Raw genomic sequence first — 15136 nt, 5'->3', positions numbered from 1 at the left:
TCCCAATCCACTTCTCAGATGAAGGTCTCATAGATAAAGGTCAGATATCACATCGGAAACCGCTCATAAAAGAAAAGTAATACCCCTCATGGTGTGGTATGTAAGCTTCAATCATTTAGATCTGGATCAGTTAGATCCGGAGCCACGCTGATCGGCGTTTGTATGCTCATAACCCCCTGCTATAATGTGAGTTGTTTTCCAATATTCTAATAAATGATTGAAGCTTACATACTACACCATGAGGGGTATTATTTTTCTTTTATGAGCGGTTTCCGATGTGATATCTGACCTTTATCTATGAGACCTTCATCTGAGAAGTGGATTGGGATGGCGACCCTGTGATTGTGACATACAGTTTGCCATGGCTATAGCCTGAATGCTTGTCTATCACATCCATCTGGTAAGCGTGTTTTGGCACTTTACTTGGTGGCGGATCTGCTTCACCCTCCTATTCAGTGTTGGTTGCTGTGTGGTTACACTCTTCCACGGGGATCTCTGGATATTTTTTCCTGTATGGATTGTCTATGGAATTTTTAAATCTTGATTAAGCGCTACATACTTTTATCCATTTTGCTTACATATTATCAGTATAGGACTAGTGTAGCTGCTATTTGTTGTTATTTATTTACATGGTTGGAACTTGACAATACTCAGCGCAGCTATATATACAATTGAACATATAGACAAGCCTGATGCATTTTGGAAACAAGTTCTGTGGACCAATGAGGTTAAAATTTAACTTTTTGGCCGGAATGAGCAAAGGGGCACAGAATTTAATGAAAAGAACCTCTGTCCAACTGTTAAGCATGGGGGTGGATCAATCATGCTTTGGGGTTGTATTGCAGCCAGTGGCACAGGGAACATCTCACCAGTAGAAGGAAAAATGGATTCAATAAAATTTCAGCAAATTTTGGATGGTAACTTGATGCCATCTGTGATAAAGCTGAAGTTAAAGAGAGGATGGCTTCTACAAATGGATAATGATCCTTAACACAACTCGAAATCCACGGGGGATTACACCAAGAGGGGTAAACTGAAGGTTTTGCCATGGCCTTCACAATCTCCTGACCTCAAAATAATTGAAAATCTATGGATAGATCTTAAAAGAGCAGTGCGTGACAGACAGCCCAGAAATCTCAAAGAACTGGAAGACTTTTGTAAGGAAGAATGGGCAAAGATACCTCAAACAAGAATTGAAAGACTCTTGGCTGGCTACAAAAAGCGTTTACAAGCTGTGATACTTGCAAAAGGGGGCAGTACAAGATTTTAACTCTGCAGGGTGCCCAAACTTTTGCAGACACCATTTTTTTGTTTTCTGTTATTTTGAAAGTGTAAATGATGGAAATAAAATCTAACTTTTGTTGACATATTATAAGAATGTCTATTCTGTAATTTGATGCCTTTTGGAGATTTTTCCATCTTTTCCTTGGCTTCTTTATGCACATTAATACAAATTTTTACCTGGGGTGCCCAAACTTTCGATCCTCACTGTATGTCACAGCGGTAGGGTACAACATTTCCGTGCCATGCAGGACCCTTTGGACCCCTCTACTGCTTGAACATGAATGCTTCCCAACACAGCACTTTAAATGTAACTGCCGGTATCTGAACTGTCCCATTACCTGCAATGGCAAAGAACAGTAGTTCTTGCTAACTTAAAGCGGAGTTCCAGCCATTTCACTCACCTGTCCAACGGTCCAGCGATGCGGCCGCCCAAAGCCTCGATCCTCTCCCTCGGCGCCGGCATCACTGCTATGGGCACCCGGCTGTGACAGTTTGCGGCTTCACAGCCGGGTACCCACTGCGCATGTCCCAGAAGATTGCAGGGAGGGAGGGGGAGAGGAGAACTTCCGTTCAGGGCGCCGCGGCGCTCCGAGCAGAAGTGGGAGCTGGTACCTGTCAAAACTAGGTACCCGCTCCCCCCCAAAAAAAAATGACATGCCAAATGTGGCATGTCAGGGGGTTAGAATACCTAAAGCGGAAGTTCCAGTTTTGGGTGGAACTCCGCTTTAAGGTAAACTAACTGATATGTCAGTTAGCCCTAATGGTTTTACCTTAGCAAGGTCAATGACTGAATAATCCTAAAGCTTCTCATATGATTGTATAATTATTCACCACACAATCCCGGTTCATTTCCATTTAGTAAATTCTGGATCTGATCAATCTTGGTACCTTTATCCAGCACAGACAGCTCTCTGCTCTCCCAGTCCTCCATGGAGTCATGTTTCCAGGACACCTTCACTGCAGTGTTTTGATCACTGAAGAAGCTCCCAGGAACTTTTAATTTACTGTTAATTGTATATGTGCTGTCATTGTTTTGAGATATTTTGCCAGGATCTGAAGTCTCCTTGTCATTCCATTTGATCTGGATATTACCAGGGTAAAATTTTTCTATATCCAGCAAGCACAACACCTCCTCAGAATCAGTCAAAGACAGTTTTATAAGACCAGACACTTTGGGCTTTGCTGGAAGAAAAAGAACAAGAAATGTTTCCAATCACAATGCAATATAACCCCTTTTCTCTAGTAAATGTCCTTCTAAAACCTGATACATATGGGAAGATACCACTATACTTTGTTTTTTTGATGTAGGGTCATCAAGCTTTAGTAGTGCATGGACTTAAATGCGTGGACTTAAAAAAAAAAAAAAACAGACCTCCCTTGACTGTGCAGTATACTAATTTTCAGAAATAGTTATGTGCTCTGTTTGGGTCATCCCCTTTAAAATCTGTCATTGACCTACCATATGTCCATACATTAAAATTATATAAAAATCCTTTTATTGTAGTTAAAGGAAAACAGGCTTAAAAAAAAAAAAAAAAAAACTTTAAAATGTATGTTTTGCTCTTGCTACCTAGGGTTTTGGAACCAGAAACTTTTTTTTCATATTGAGTAATTATAGAGTACAAAAGGGTTATAACCCTTGTCAGTTTTTTTGCCATCTGTGTGCCATTGGGGAGATTTCCCATCACTTCCTGCCACATAGTTATTGTAGAAGTCCAGGCAAAACCTAACTAAAGCTAAACTTGCCCTCTGCCACATTCTAAGACTAATCTATCTAACCCTGTAAAGCAAAAATGGCAATACTTACCTATTTTTTTACCCTATCAGTCCAGTCCCAGTATCAGCTGCCAGCAGCAGCTTCAGTGTAGAGGCGGGTGCAGGAAAAGCAGCCGACAATGGAAGCCCCATAGTAAGTCTATTGGTGACGTCATTTCCCAGACATTTCAAAACCGTTGTCGGTCCTCTCCTGCACAGAGCTTCCGCCGCTGGAGACAGGACTGGATCAGCTGCAGAATAGGTAGGTGCAACAATTTTTGCTTTACAGGGTTAGATAGATTAGGGTTAGAATGTGACAGAGAGCATGTTTAGCGTTAGTTAGGTTTTGTCTGGACTTACACTTTAAAACAGGAAGTCAGAGGAAAGCCCCCCAAACAAACAGAAAGGGTGAATCTCCCTAATGGGGACACAGACCACAATAAAAACCTGACAGGGATTCTACCCTCTCTCCAATCTATCCAAAGTAAAAAAAAAGATTTTTGCCTTTTAGTTTTATTAGTACTTTAACTCAAAAAAGTCTCTTCTTTTGCTCTCAACCTCCTCTAAATCTCCAAATTCATTTTTTCGGCTATTTTCATTCTCTATGATCCCACTCTATTTAGGAATGTAGCCACCCTCTCTTGCTTGCTCCCAAGATGGACTATGGACTATGTCCTCCTAAAATGTTTTATCCTGGAGGAACCATTGAAATAACTTTTTAGTCTCAGGGAACCCTTGCTAATAAATACTATAACCAGCGCCACTGCAAGAGTTTTTGTCTGCCCAGACGAAGGTGCATTTCACTGTCCCCAACCGTCCACCGGCCACACGATGGGGCACATCGTGACGGACGGCACACAGCATTGAAAATTTGAGTTGAGCTTAGCTGCCACTCAATGGCAGTGTGTAATGAGGCAGTGGGGTTATACATTTGCCAGAGAACCTGTGTGAATGAGTCCTTTTATTTATTTGTTTACAAAATTTTACTTTTTTTTACAATTTTGTAATTATTTTGAATTTATCACAATAACAATGCAGTTGGGGGGGCTTTGGTGAAATACCAGGAATCTAAATATACCCCTGATGTCTCACTTTTGAGACAGAGAAAGGGACTGAGTACACAGATTCTACCATCCCTCTCTTTGCAGCCTTAGCTGCACTGGGCAGTAAATGAACAGAAAGCTCTGTACAGAGGCTCCTGTTCATTCACAAACTGAAGCGTAAACACAGTTTATTAAGCTTCAGTTATGAATGAATACAGTGAGTGATGAGTACCGATCATCACTCACTGTGTTGATTCACAAAAGGAAGGGGCGAGTAAATATGACAATTTAACCACCCCTCTTCCCGCTTTTCCATCTTGAACGCAGCAGCTGGTAAGTGGGAAGAATTCCCCTTACATATGGCTAAAAAAATCATTGATATAAGTGGTTACTTATCTAGGAGAAAAAAACTGCCCATTGCTCAAGGAACTATGAGCAACACTAGCAACCTCTGGAGGAACCCTGGAGTTCCATGGAACTTTGATTTCCCTTAGATAAGCTTGACTACCAGTGCTTGCCTTAACCTCTCTCATCCAAACATATATGAAAACCAAGAGGAAACACTCAGGGACGATACCAAGCTGCAAGCTAGGTCTACAGTAATGTGCTTACCCCCCAGACTTACACAATTTAGCATAAAAATGAGTAGGAACAAAATAAACAATAAAAAGTGGGATATCTCACCAAAAAGATTTTTGCAATAAAAGGTCTTTTCCTTGATTTTTTTATCAGAATCCACTATCTTACAAGCTATGGTAACATTTTGGTGTTTAGTGATGGAAGGTGTGAAAGTCAGAGAAGAGGTGAAATCTTGTAGACCTTCTTTATCAGATTTTTCAGTTTTCTCTCTGTGAGCCACATATCCAGAATGCTGAAGACCACCTTTTGCTTCTTCCCCCGATGGGAGTTCTAATATATTATAAAGAGTTCCTCCTGCTTCTTTCACGCTCCATATGGCCTGGGTGTTCTCCATACAGTATGAGGCACCACAGTACAAAGTGACTTTTTCCCCATTGAACCATGTCTGGGGACCGTATATGTTGTTGATACTGAAGGTTGGCATGTCTGCTGCAGTAATGAAAAAAATTAAAAGTTAATTGTAATTAAGAATACCACATTAATGTAATTATATATGTTCACAAGTATATGTACAGTCAAGTATTGTTAGTTTTAGATTGAGTAGCTGAGGGAAAATATACGAGAAGTACCTAGTTAGGGTTTACATACATGAATAAAAAAAAAATGATACACACACACACACACACACACACACACATACACAGTATCTCATAAAAGTGAGTAGACTCCTCACATTTTTGTAAATATTTTATTATATTGTGACATACTGAAGCAGAGCATGATCCCCTCCCTCTGGAGACTGGGCCACAGGGCATAATTCCAACATGAAAATGACCCCAAACACACCTCCAAGATGACCACTGCCTTGCTAAAGAAGCTGAGGGTAAAGGTGGTGAACTTGCCAAGCATGTCTCCAGACCTAAACCCTATTGAGCATCTGTGGAGCATCCTCAAACTGAAGGAGGAGGAGCGCAAGGTTTCTAACATTTTTGTTGCCAGCGGTTTAGACATTAATGGCTGTGTGTTGAGTTATTTTGAGGTGACAGCAAATTTACACTGTTATACAAGCTGTACACTCACTACTTTACATTGTAGCAAAGTGTCATTTCTTCAGTGTTGTCACATGAAAAGATATGATAAAATATTTACTTTTGTGGGATACTGTACATGAAAATATCCCATAGTTTGTAGACATTATAACTTTTGTGCAAACCAATCAATATACTGAATGCTTATTGGGATTTTTTTTTTTACCAAAAATATGTAGCAGAATATACATTGCCCTAAACTGATGAAGAAATTCGATTTTCTACAAATTGTATTTATTGGATTTGTTTTAAAGCAGAAAGTAAAAAAATTTTCAGACTTTTTTCGTTTATAGCACAACAAATAAAAAATGCAGAGGTGATCAAATACCACCAAAAGAAAGCCCCATTGGGAAAAAAAAGACATTTTATTTGGATACAGCGTCACACGGTGGAAGATAGAAATAAGGGCAGCGCTCTCCACAGGAGTAACCCAGTCCAATAATGAGATCCTCTCCCAGGCGCTGTGGCTCAGAGTGTCCTTGCACACTAAATCAGCATACAAACATAGAAAGAGCCGGCGACACTGAAAACTCTTGAAGTGTACTTTATTTGGCTACAGCGGAGTGACAATAAAAAGATAGCGCTGACGCTTTTCGGCAAAGAGCCTTAGTCGTAGCTAATATACAGTAAACCAAAATGACAAAATATTTATTCCTAAGCAAAGACTCCACCCAAAGGAAAATTAGCAGGTCTAATTGGTACAATTAACCAATTTGGTGGTGTTTTGCATTAGTGTCACCTGAACAGAACATGAATCTACAAATACACATGACATGAAATTGTCGCAATAAAAATAGGACTTCATTATATGATATATGGTGAAAAAGGAATGTCATATAAAAAAAAATATTGCATGTAAGTAAATGTACATAAACTCCAGGAACATACTAGTTCAGATGAAAAAGAAGAAAGAAAAACATAATGCAACATAAGTATAAAATATCTGTGAGTAAATACAATGCAAAAAGTCAGGGAGTAACTACAATGTAGCGATGTATTGTTTCCTTGCATTTACCAACTTATTCATATGTAAATCAAACGAGTGACTTTAATCTGCACATAACATCAATTTTTTTCAATAAAATGTATTTGACCCCCTATAAACCTTAATTGATTCTAATCAAATTAATTAACTGCTTCCTTGCCTTCTCCCTTCCCTCTTTTTCTTCCCTCTTTTACATTCCTGCTGACTTTTTTTCATATCCTATTTTTTTTTTCCTGACAGACTCCATGGCAGCACACGTATGGGTAGGCTCCGCCTCCTCTCCTACCCTATAGGACCCCACTCCCATAAATCTTTGCTCCATACCAGGAGCCGTGTTCCTTTTTCGTCCTCCTCCTGCGAGAAGGAAGTCTTACCTTATAGGACGTCTATCGGTTTCAGGCGAGCTGGTGGCGTGTGGACCTTGTTGATGTCGGATGCCTCCTGTTTTATGTCCAGCAATCTCGATATTTATCGGGTGGACCCGGGCAATATTATTTTAAAATGCTGAAGATGCCGTAAATCCTGAATGAGAGGTGGGCTGCATTGATGGCCATTACGTCCTTGCTATTGAGCGGATAGGCCCTGGTGCCCTGTCACACACGCATGAATTCATCCAGGCCTGAGACTGTTCGTTTATCGTCATGGTGGTAAAGTATAAAACTTTCTTTTGGTTTCATTGCATTTCCTGTTTGTGCGGTGGAGCGCTCCTGCGTTCCAGATCGTCGCTTAGGCTCCTCCCCTGCCTCGCTGGACCTTCAATTGGTTGTCCAGGATGAGGCTTGGCCCTGGTATCGTCTGCGCATGCGCGCGCATCGCTCCCGATCTCCTATGACGATATTGCGTCGTTTGGGGCGTGGCTTTGCGGCGCCCGGGAGATTTAAGCAGCTGTCATTCCTGTTTACAATGGGATGTCTGCGGGCGTTGCGGTGGCTTCCCCGTGCTGTTTCTCTGCTCTTCAGCGGTGAGTCATGCTTTGATCCAGGTGCCATTTGGGGTAAAAGGGTTGGTGTGGAGACGAAAGTCAGTACATGTATGCTTACTTTCTTCCTGTGCAGGCTTTTGCTTCTATCTGCAAATGGATGCTTCACCACCCCCCGGTGGCCAGTCCCTGCGCAACAGGTGAGCTAGTTTTTCTTAACCCTTACCTGCTTGCGTTGGCTGGTGGAATGGAGCCTAAGTGTGTTTTTCTTTCCCTATTTAGCCCTTTTAGGTCTGACCAACGCCCTATTTCTGGATCAAAGGATCGTTCTCCTTCAGCCCATCGGCATTCTTCATCAAAGTCTGGTCATAGGTCTAGCTCCAGGTCTAAACGACATGAGCACACTTCCAGTTCAGTCGCTCCGCGGCAATCCCGCCATTCTGACCGCAGTTCAGGGAAATCATGCTGGGGCTGTCGAGCCCATATCCCTGAGGATAGATCCCTATGTGATACCTGTTATTCCAGGGTTTTGAGGGAAAAGCAAGACACTGCACAACCAGTGGAGGCTATGGTCAGGCGGATTGTAAAAGAATCCCTTAGAGATTGGGATTCGAGCAGGCTTTCGGGTCACTCTTCAGAGGCTCCTGGTTTCCTCCCAAGGGATGAAGTGGAGCCAGGTACTTCCCAACCAAGTCGTCTGTCAGAAGATTCTACAGACAGTGAAGATGATTTGGTAGACCAGAATGTAGGTTTTGAACTTGCTATGGTCCCACCGCTAGTTAAGGCGGTTAAGGAGGCATTAAAATGGGAAGATCCAGCTGAGTCCCCAGCTAAACAGAAGAAATACTTCAAACATCTCAAAAAAGAGCGTTCCCATTTTCCCCTCCTAGGGGAATTGGGAGAAATTATTACAGACGAGTGGCAGGGAGTTGAAAAGAGAAACTCTTTGTCATCTAAGGTCTCCAGAATGTATCCCTTTAAGGATGATAAGGTGAAACATCTAGACTCCGCTCCCACGGTGGATGCGGCCTTGATGAGGTTGGTGAAACACGTAACCTTACCATTGGAAGACTCAGTCTCATTCAAAGACGCTCTTGACAGGCGGATTGACACAGATCTTAAGAAGATTTATCTCTCCGCAGGTATGGCGTGTAAGCCGGCTCTGGCTTTGGCAGCCACATCCAAGGCAATGGAAGCCTGGGTAGACAGCGTGGAGGCTACACTTCAGAGTGTCTCCGAAGAGGTGGCCAGGAGTTCAGCCATTCAGGAGTTGAGACTGGCAACGGCTTTCTTGGGTGAGGCATCCATTGATATAATCCGCTTGGCGGCGCGGGTCATGCTGTCCTCTGTCACGGCCAAACGCGCCTTGTGGTTGCGCCCCTGGCTGGCCGACCCTGCCTCTAAGCAGGCCTGGTGCAAAATTCCCTTTGAGGGTTCCTCCCTCTTTGGTAATAAACTGGACAGTGCTATTACCCGTGCCACTGGTGGTAAATCTGGTTTCCTTCCCCAGGATCGCCGGTTGATAGATCAGAGAAGACCTCAAAACAGACAAAATCCTGATCGTGCCAGAGAGGCCCGTTTTTACAGGCCCGGTCGTGAGTTCAGGAAGAACTGGAAGCGCCCTCAGTCTACAGGGCAGAAGTTCTCCAAAGGAAAATCTTCAGCAAGCCGAGAGGCGACGAAGTCTTTTTGACATCGAACCTGTCCAGACGGTGCGGGTAGGCGCACGCTTGCTTCAGTTTGCGCACGTCTGGGCAGCCTCGATCGAAGATCAATGGGCCGTCAGAACCGTATCACACGGACATGTGTGGATTTTTGACAGAAGCCCCATTCTTCGCTTCATTCCTACGGCCTTACCCCGTTCAGAAGAGAAGAAGTCAACTCTTCTTACTTATGTAGAATCCCTGGTTGCCCAGGGTGCGGCAGTGCCTGTCCCAACCGAGGAACGGTTCCAAGGCATCTACTCTCCGCTCTTCATGGTCTTGAAGAAAAGCGGCTCTTGGAGGCCGGTTATAGACCTAACACACCTAAACACCTTCATCAAGAAAGAGAGGTTCAGGATGGAAACACTTTTTACAATTCGGCAAGTGGTACAGCCAGAGGATTGGATGATATCCACAGACTTGAAAGATGCCTACTTTCACGTCCCAGTCACAGCAGAAATGCAAAAATTTCTCCGATTCGCAGTGGGTCAGGTGCATCTTCAATTTACCTGTCTCCCTTTCGGGCTTACCACATCACCTCGAATCTTTTCCAAAATCTTACTGGCTGTAGTAGCCCTGATCAGAGCAAAAGGGATTCGTCTTTACCATTACTTGGACGACTTGCTCCTTCTGTCAGAACATCAGGATCAAATTCTGCTTCACAGATCTCAAGTAATTTCCACCCTTCAAGAGTTCGGGTGGCTCCTGAATTTGGAAAAAAGTCATCTGGAACCCACGAAGTCGTTGGTCTTCCTAGGGGCCCTCTTCAACACTTCCAGAGGCACTATCTCCCTTCCATTAGAGAAGATTCCGACAATTCGCAACAGGATTCGTCCGGCATTATCAGCCTCTCATCTCCGGGCGTCCCAGTGCATGAAGATAATTGGGACCATGGTTTCCACGGCTCCCATGGTGAAGTGGGCACAGTGGAAGATGAGGCCCTTTCAGATGGGATTCCTCCAACAATGGAATTTCGAGAATCCAGAAGTCCTCATTCGGATAACTACGTCCATGAAGGACAGCTTAACCTGGTGGCTTCAGCGAAAGAATCTTTTAAACTGCCATTCAATCGTTCCAGCGTCCTGGTTGGTCATGACCTCGGACGCCAGCAGGACGGGATGGGGAGCGCATTGCCTGTCGGAGGTGGCCCAGGGCAGATGGGACTTCCCTACATACGGGGTGGTCTCGAATGTGCTGGAGCTTCGGGCAGCGTTCTGTGCTCTCCAGGCCTTTCAGCATCTGGCGACCGATGCCTCGGTCCTCCTAAGACTGGACAATACGACAGCCGTCGCCTACATCAAGAGACAAGGGGGCACCCGCAGTCCTTCTCTTCTGAAAGAAGTGAAACCTATTATGGATTGGGCTCAAAGACATCTGTCCAACTTGTCAGCCGCCTATCTTCCGGGTGCCCAGAACGTCCAGGCAGACTTCCTCTCGAGGTCTGCTCTGGACAACAACGAGTGGTCACTCCATCCAGAGACCTTCATATGGATCATGTCTCTAGGTTACCATCCAGAGGTAGATCTGTTCGCATCTCCAAGCAATGCCAAACTGGAGAGATTCTACACGAGGTGGCGTTATCCCCAGGCCTACGGGGTAGACGCCCTGACGGATCATTGGAATTTTCAAACGGCCTATGCGTTTCCTCCAGTGCCAGTCATCTTCAAGTTTCTTCACAGACTCAGGACAGAGAGAGTGCAGATCATAGCGATTCTTCCCTTCTGGCCAAAGAGACCGTGGTTTCCTCTGTTGCTCCAGCTGAGCTGTCGGGACCCGATACCTCTGCCAGTCAGGCCGGACCTTCTGTCCCAAGGGCCTATTCTTCACCCCTGCCCAGCACAGCTTCATCTCATGGCATGGCTGTTGAGAGGGAAAGATTGAAAGCGCTCGGTTGTCCAAACGAGGCAATCGCTACAATGATGAGTGCCAGAAGACCCGGCACGAACAAGGTCTATGAAAAAATCTGGTCCAAGTTTAAGGATTATGTGGATAGCAGATCTAGCTCTGTCTCTGACCCAGGAATCCAGGATATTTTGGGCTTCCTCCAGTCCGGTCTGGACCTGTCATTGGCAGTAAGCTCCCTTCGGGTCCAAATTTCAGCCATTTCGGCCTTCACTGGGACTGCATGGGCAAAACACTCCCTGGTTCGCCAGTTCTTCAGAGGCGCTACTAGGTTAAGACCTCCTAGAAAGCCCAGGTTCCCTAAGTGGGATCTTCCTACGGTCTTGGAGTTTCTTTCCTCACTTACCTTGAATCAGAAGGATCCATTCTTCCTTAAAAACATCTCCATGAAAACAGCCTTTCTGGTGGCTATTACTTCGGCCAAACGGGTTTCTGAACTCGGTGCCTTGGGTTACAAGGAACCATTCCTTACGTTTTTCCCTGATCGGGTAGTATTGGTTCCGATGCTTGGCTCCAATCCGAAAGTAATGTCGGTATTCCATGTCAACCAGGAAATTGTCCTACCCACGTTCAAATCTCAAGATGAAAATTCTGTCCATCCTTTGGACGTGGGGGAAACTCTTCGGTTATATCTGGAGACTACAGCTCCTTTCCGCCAGTCAGACCATCTTTTTGTCCTCATCTGTGGAAAAAACAAGGGCAAACAAGCTTCCTCAAGATCTATAGCAAGTTGGATAGTTCAGACCATCCAGTGGGCATATAAAGCCAAGGGACTGGCTCCTCCAGAGGTGGTGACAGCTCATTCCACTAGAGGGATCTCTACGTCGTGGGCAGCTTCTCTTCATGTAGCTCCTGACGTGATTTGCAGAGCGGCTTCTTGGTCATCAATTCATACCTTTATGTCGCATTACTGTGTTTAACCGGCTTCTTTATCTTCGGTCAACTTTGGTTTAAAAGTCTTGTCTGTTGACGGTGCAAATTAAACCTTTTTCTGTTAAACCAGCAGTTACCCGCCCGGGTGTGTATGGCTAGTTATTTCCCATACGTGTGCTGCCATGGAGTCTGTCAGGAAAACGGAAAATTTATATCAATACTTACCGTAATTTTCCTTTCCTGATGGACTCCATGGCAGCAGGAGTCCCCTCCCATCTGCTGGAGTAGTTCTAGTTATGGAACACGGCTCCTGGTATGGAGCAAAGATTTATGGGAGTGGGGTCCTATAGGGTAGGAGAGGAGGCGGAGCCTACCCATACGTGTGCTGCCATGGAGTCCATCAGGAAAGGAAAATTACGGTAAGTATTGATATAAATTTTCCGTTTTTTTTCATATCCTATTTTTTACTTTTGTTCTAACTTTTATTTATTTATGTATTTATTTTTACCTATTTTCCCTTTTTTTTACCATCATTACTTATCTTTTTGTTATTTTTTTCAGTGTCACATAAATAAGAACATGCAAATAAATTTGTCAAGCTTTATAGCAAAAATATTATTTTAGAGTAATTTTAAATGGAACAAATTATAGAATACCATTTATAACAACTATTGTTTCAGCAAAACTACTTTTTTTTAAAGCACTGATTACAACAGACAAAAACTTTATTTATTTTTACTTACTTTTCTTCTCATATTTTTTTTAGCATTAACTACTTTAAAGAGGTTGTAAACCCACTTCACAAACTTTTACCTATAGGTAAGCCTATATAAAGGCTTACCTATAGGTGCTATAAATATCTCATAAACATGCACCGTTTAGGAGATATTTAGAGTGCATACTGCCGATGACATCATCGGCGCATGCGCTCTGAAGGAACGGCCACCCGTGCCGTTCCTTCAGAGTCCTATGCCGTGAACGGCGGCTCCCGCGCGCACCCGCGGGAGTGATGTAATCGCGCCTCCGGCCAATCAGATGGCCGTAGGATGCGAACCCGGAAGCAGGACGGCCGGACATGTCGGCTGTCCTGTCGCTGAGGGGGCAGCACGGCGGGGGCTTCGATTTAAGGTGAGTACTTCATAATGAGCTAGTATGCGATGCATACTAGCTCAATATGCCTTTCTCTTTACAGGGCTTTTTTTTCTCGTTTTTTTTTGAGTGACTTTACTTCCTCTTTAAGACCGGAAGGATTTGCCCCATTAATGACCAGGCCACTTTTTTCAACTTGGCACTGCGTAACTTTAACTGTTAATTGCGTGGTTGTGTGACCCTGTACCCAAACTAAATTTACATTATTTTTTTTCCACAAATCGAGGTTTCTTTTCGTGGTATTTGATCACCTGTACAATTTTATTTTTTTTTGCGCTATAAAAAAAAAAAAGCGACAATTCTGAAAAAAAATCAAAATTTTTCACATTCTGCTACATAACATTCCAAAACATTTTTTTAAAAATCTAAATTTTTTTAACATTTTAGGCCAATTTTTTTTCTGCTACATATTTTTGGTAAATAAAAAAATCGCAATAAGCGTATTTTGATTGTTTTGCACAAAAGGTATTGTCAGGATTATTGAGGAGAAAGAAAAATGGAATGATATAAAGGCCATATACAGTGCCTTGCTAAAGTATTTGGCCCCCTTGAACTTTTCGACCTTTTGCCACATTTCAGGCTTCAAACATAAAGATATAAAACTGTATTTTTTTTATGAAGAATCAACAACAAGTGGGACACAATCATGAAGTGGAATGAAATTTATTGGATATTTCAAACTTTGTTAACAAATAAAAAACTGATAAATTGGGCGTGCAAAATTATTCAGCCCCTTTACTTTCAGTGCAGCAAACTCTCTCCAGAAGTTCAGTGAGGAACTCTGAATGATCCAATGTTGACCTAAATGACTAATGATGATAAATAGAATCCACCTGTGTGTAATCAAGTCTCCGTATAATTGCACCTGCACTGTGATAGTTTCAGAGGTCCGGACATTTAAAGCGCAGAGAGCATCATGAAGAACAAGGAACACACCAGGCAGGTCCGAGATACTGTTGTGGAGAAGTTTAAAGCCGGATTTGGATACAAAAAGATTTCCCAAGCTTTAAACATCCCAAGGAGCACTGTGCAAGCGATAATATTGAAATGGGAGTATCAGACCACTGCAAATCTACGAAGAACTGGCCGTCCCTCTAAACTTTCAGCTCATACAAGGAGAAGACTGATCAGAGATGCAGCCAAGAGGCCCATGATCACTCTGGATGAACTGCAGAGATCTACAGCTGAGGTGGGAGACTCTGTCCATAGGACAACAATCAGTCGTATACTGCACAAATCTGGCCTTTATGGAAGAGTGGCAAGAAGAAAGCCATTTCTTAAAGATATCCATAAAAAGTTTTGTTTAAAGTTTGCCACAAGCCACCTGGGAGACACACCAAACATGTGGAAGAAGGTGCTCTGGTCAGATGAAACCAAAATCAAACTTTTTGGCAACAATGCAAAACGTTATGTTTAGCGTAAAAGCAACACAGCTCATCACCCTGAACACACCATCCCCACTGTCAAACATGGTGGTGGCAGCATCATGGTTTGGGCCTGCTTTTCTTCAGAAGGGACAGGGAAGATGGTTAAAATTGATGGGAAGATGGATGGAGCCAAATACAGGACCATTCTGGAAGAAAACCTGATGCAGTCTGCAAAAGACCTGAGACTGGGACGGAGATTTGTCTTCCAACAAGACAATGATCCAAAACATAAAGCAAAATCTACAATGGAATGGTTCACAAATAAACATATCCAGGTGTTAGAATGGCCAAGTCAAAGTCCAGACCTAAATCCAATCGAGAATCTGTGGAAAGAACTGAAAACTGCTGTTCACAAACGCTTTCCACCCAACCTCACTGGGCTCGAGCTGTTTTGCAAGGAGGAATGGGCCAAAATTTCAGTCTCTCAAT

General features: G+C 43.3%; 1 protein-coding gene across 1 annotated transcript in view; it reads right to left on the bottom strand.

Moving 5' to 3' along the window:
* LOC309558538 (uncharacterized protein) overlaps positions 1-15136 on the bottom strand; it is a gene marked incomplete at its 5' end in the record, with an annotated part of 169828 nt that overhangs the window by 124680 nt on the left and 30012 nt on the right. The window contains 2 exons of the mRNA XM_082261617.1: positions 2173-2466; positions 4830-5150. Coding sequence (XP_082117743.1) covers positions 2173-2466; positions 4830-5150 — 615 coding nt within the window. The remainder of the gene's footprint in view (positions 1-2172; positions 2467-4829; positions 5151-15136) is intronic.

Source organism: Pelophylax lessonae (assembly GCF_965119305.1).
Source record: "Pelophylax lessonae genome assembly, chromosome: 6".
Lineage (NCBI taxonomy): Eukaryota > Metazoa > Chordata > Amphibia > Anura > Ranidae > Pelophylax > Pelophylax lessonae.
This window is presented reverse-complemented; position numbering and strand designations above follow the sequence as displayed.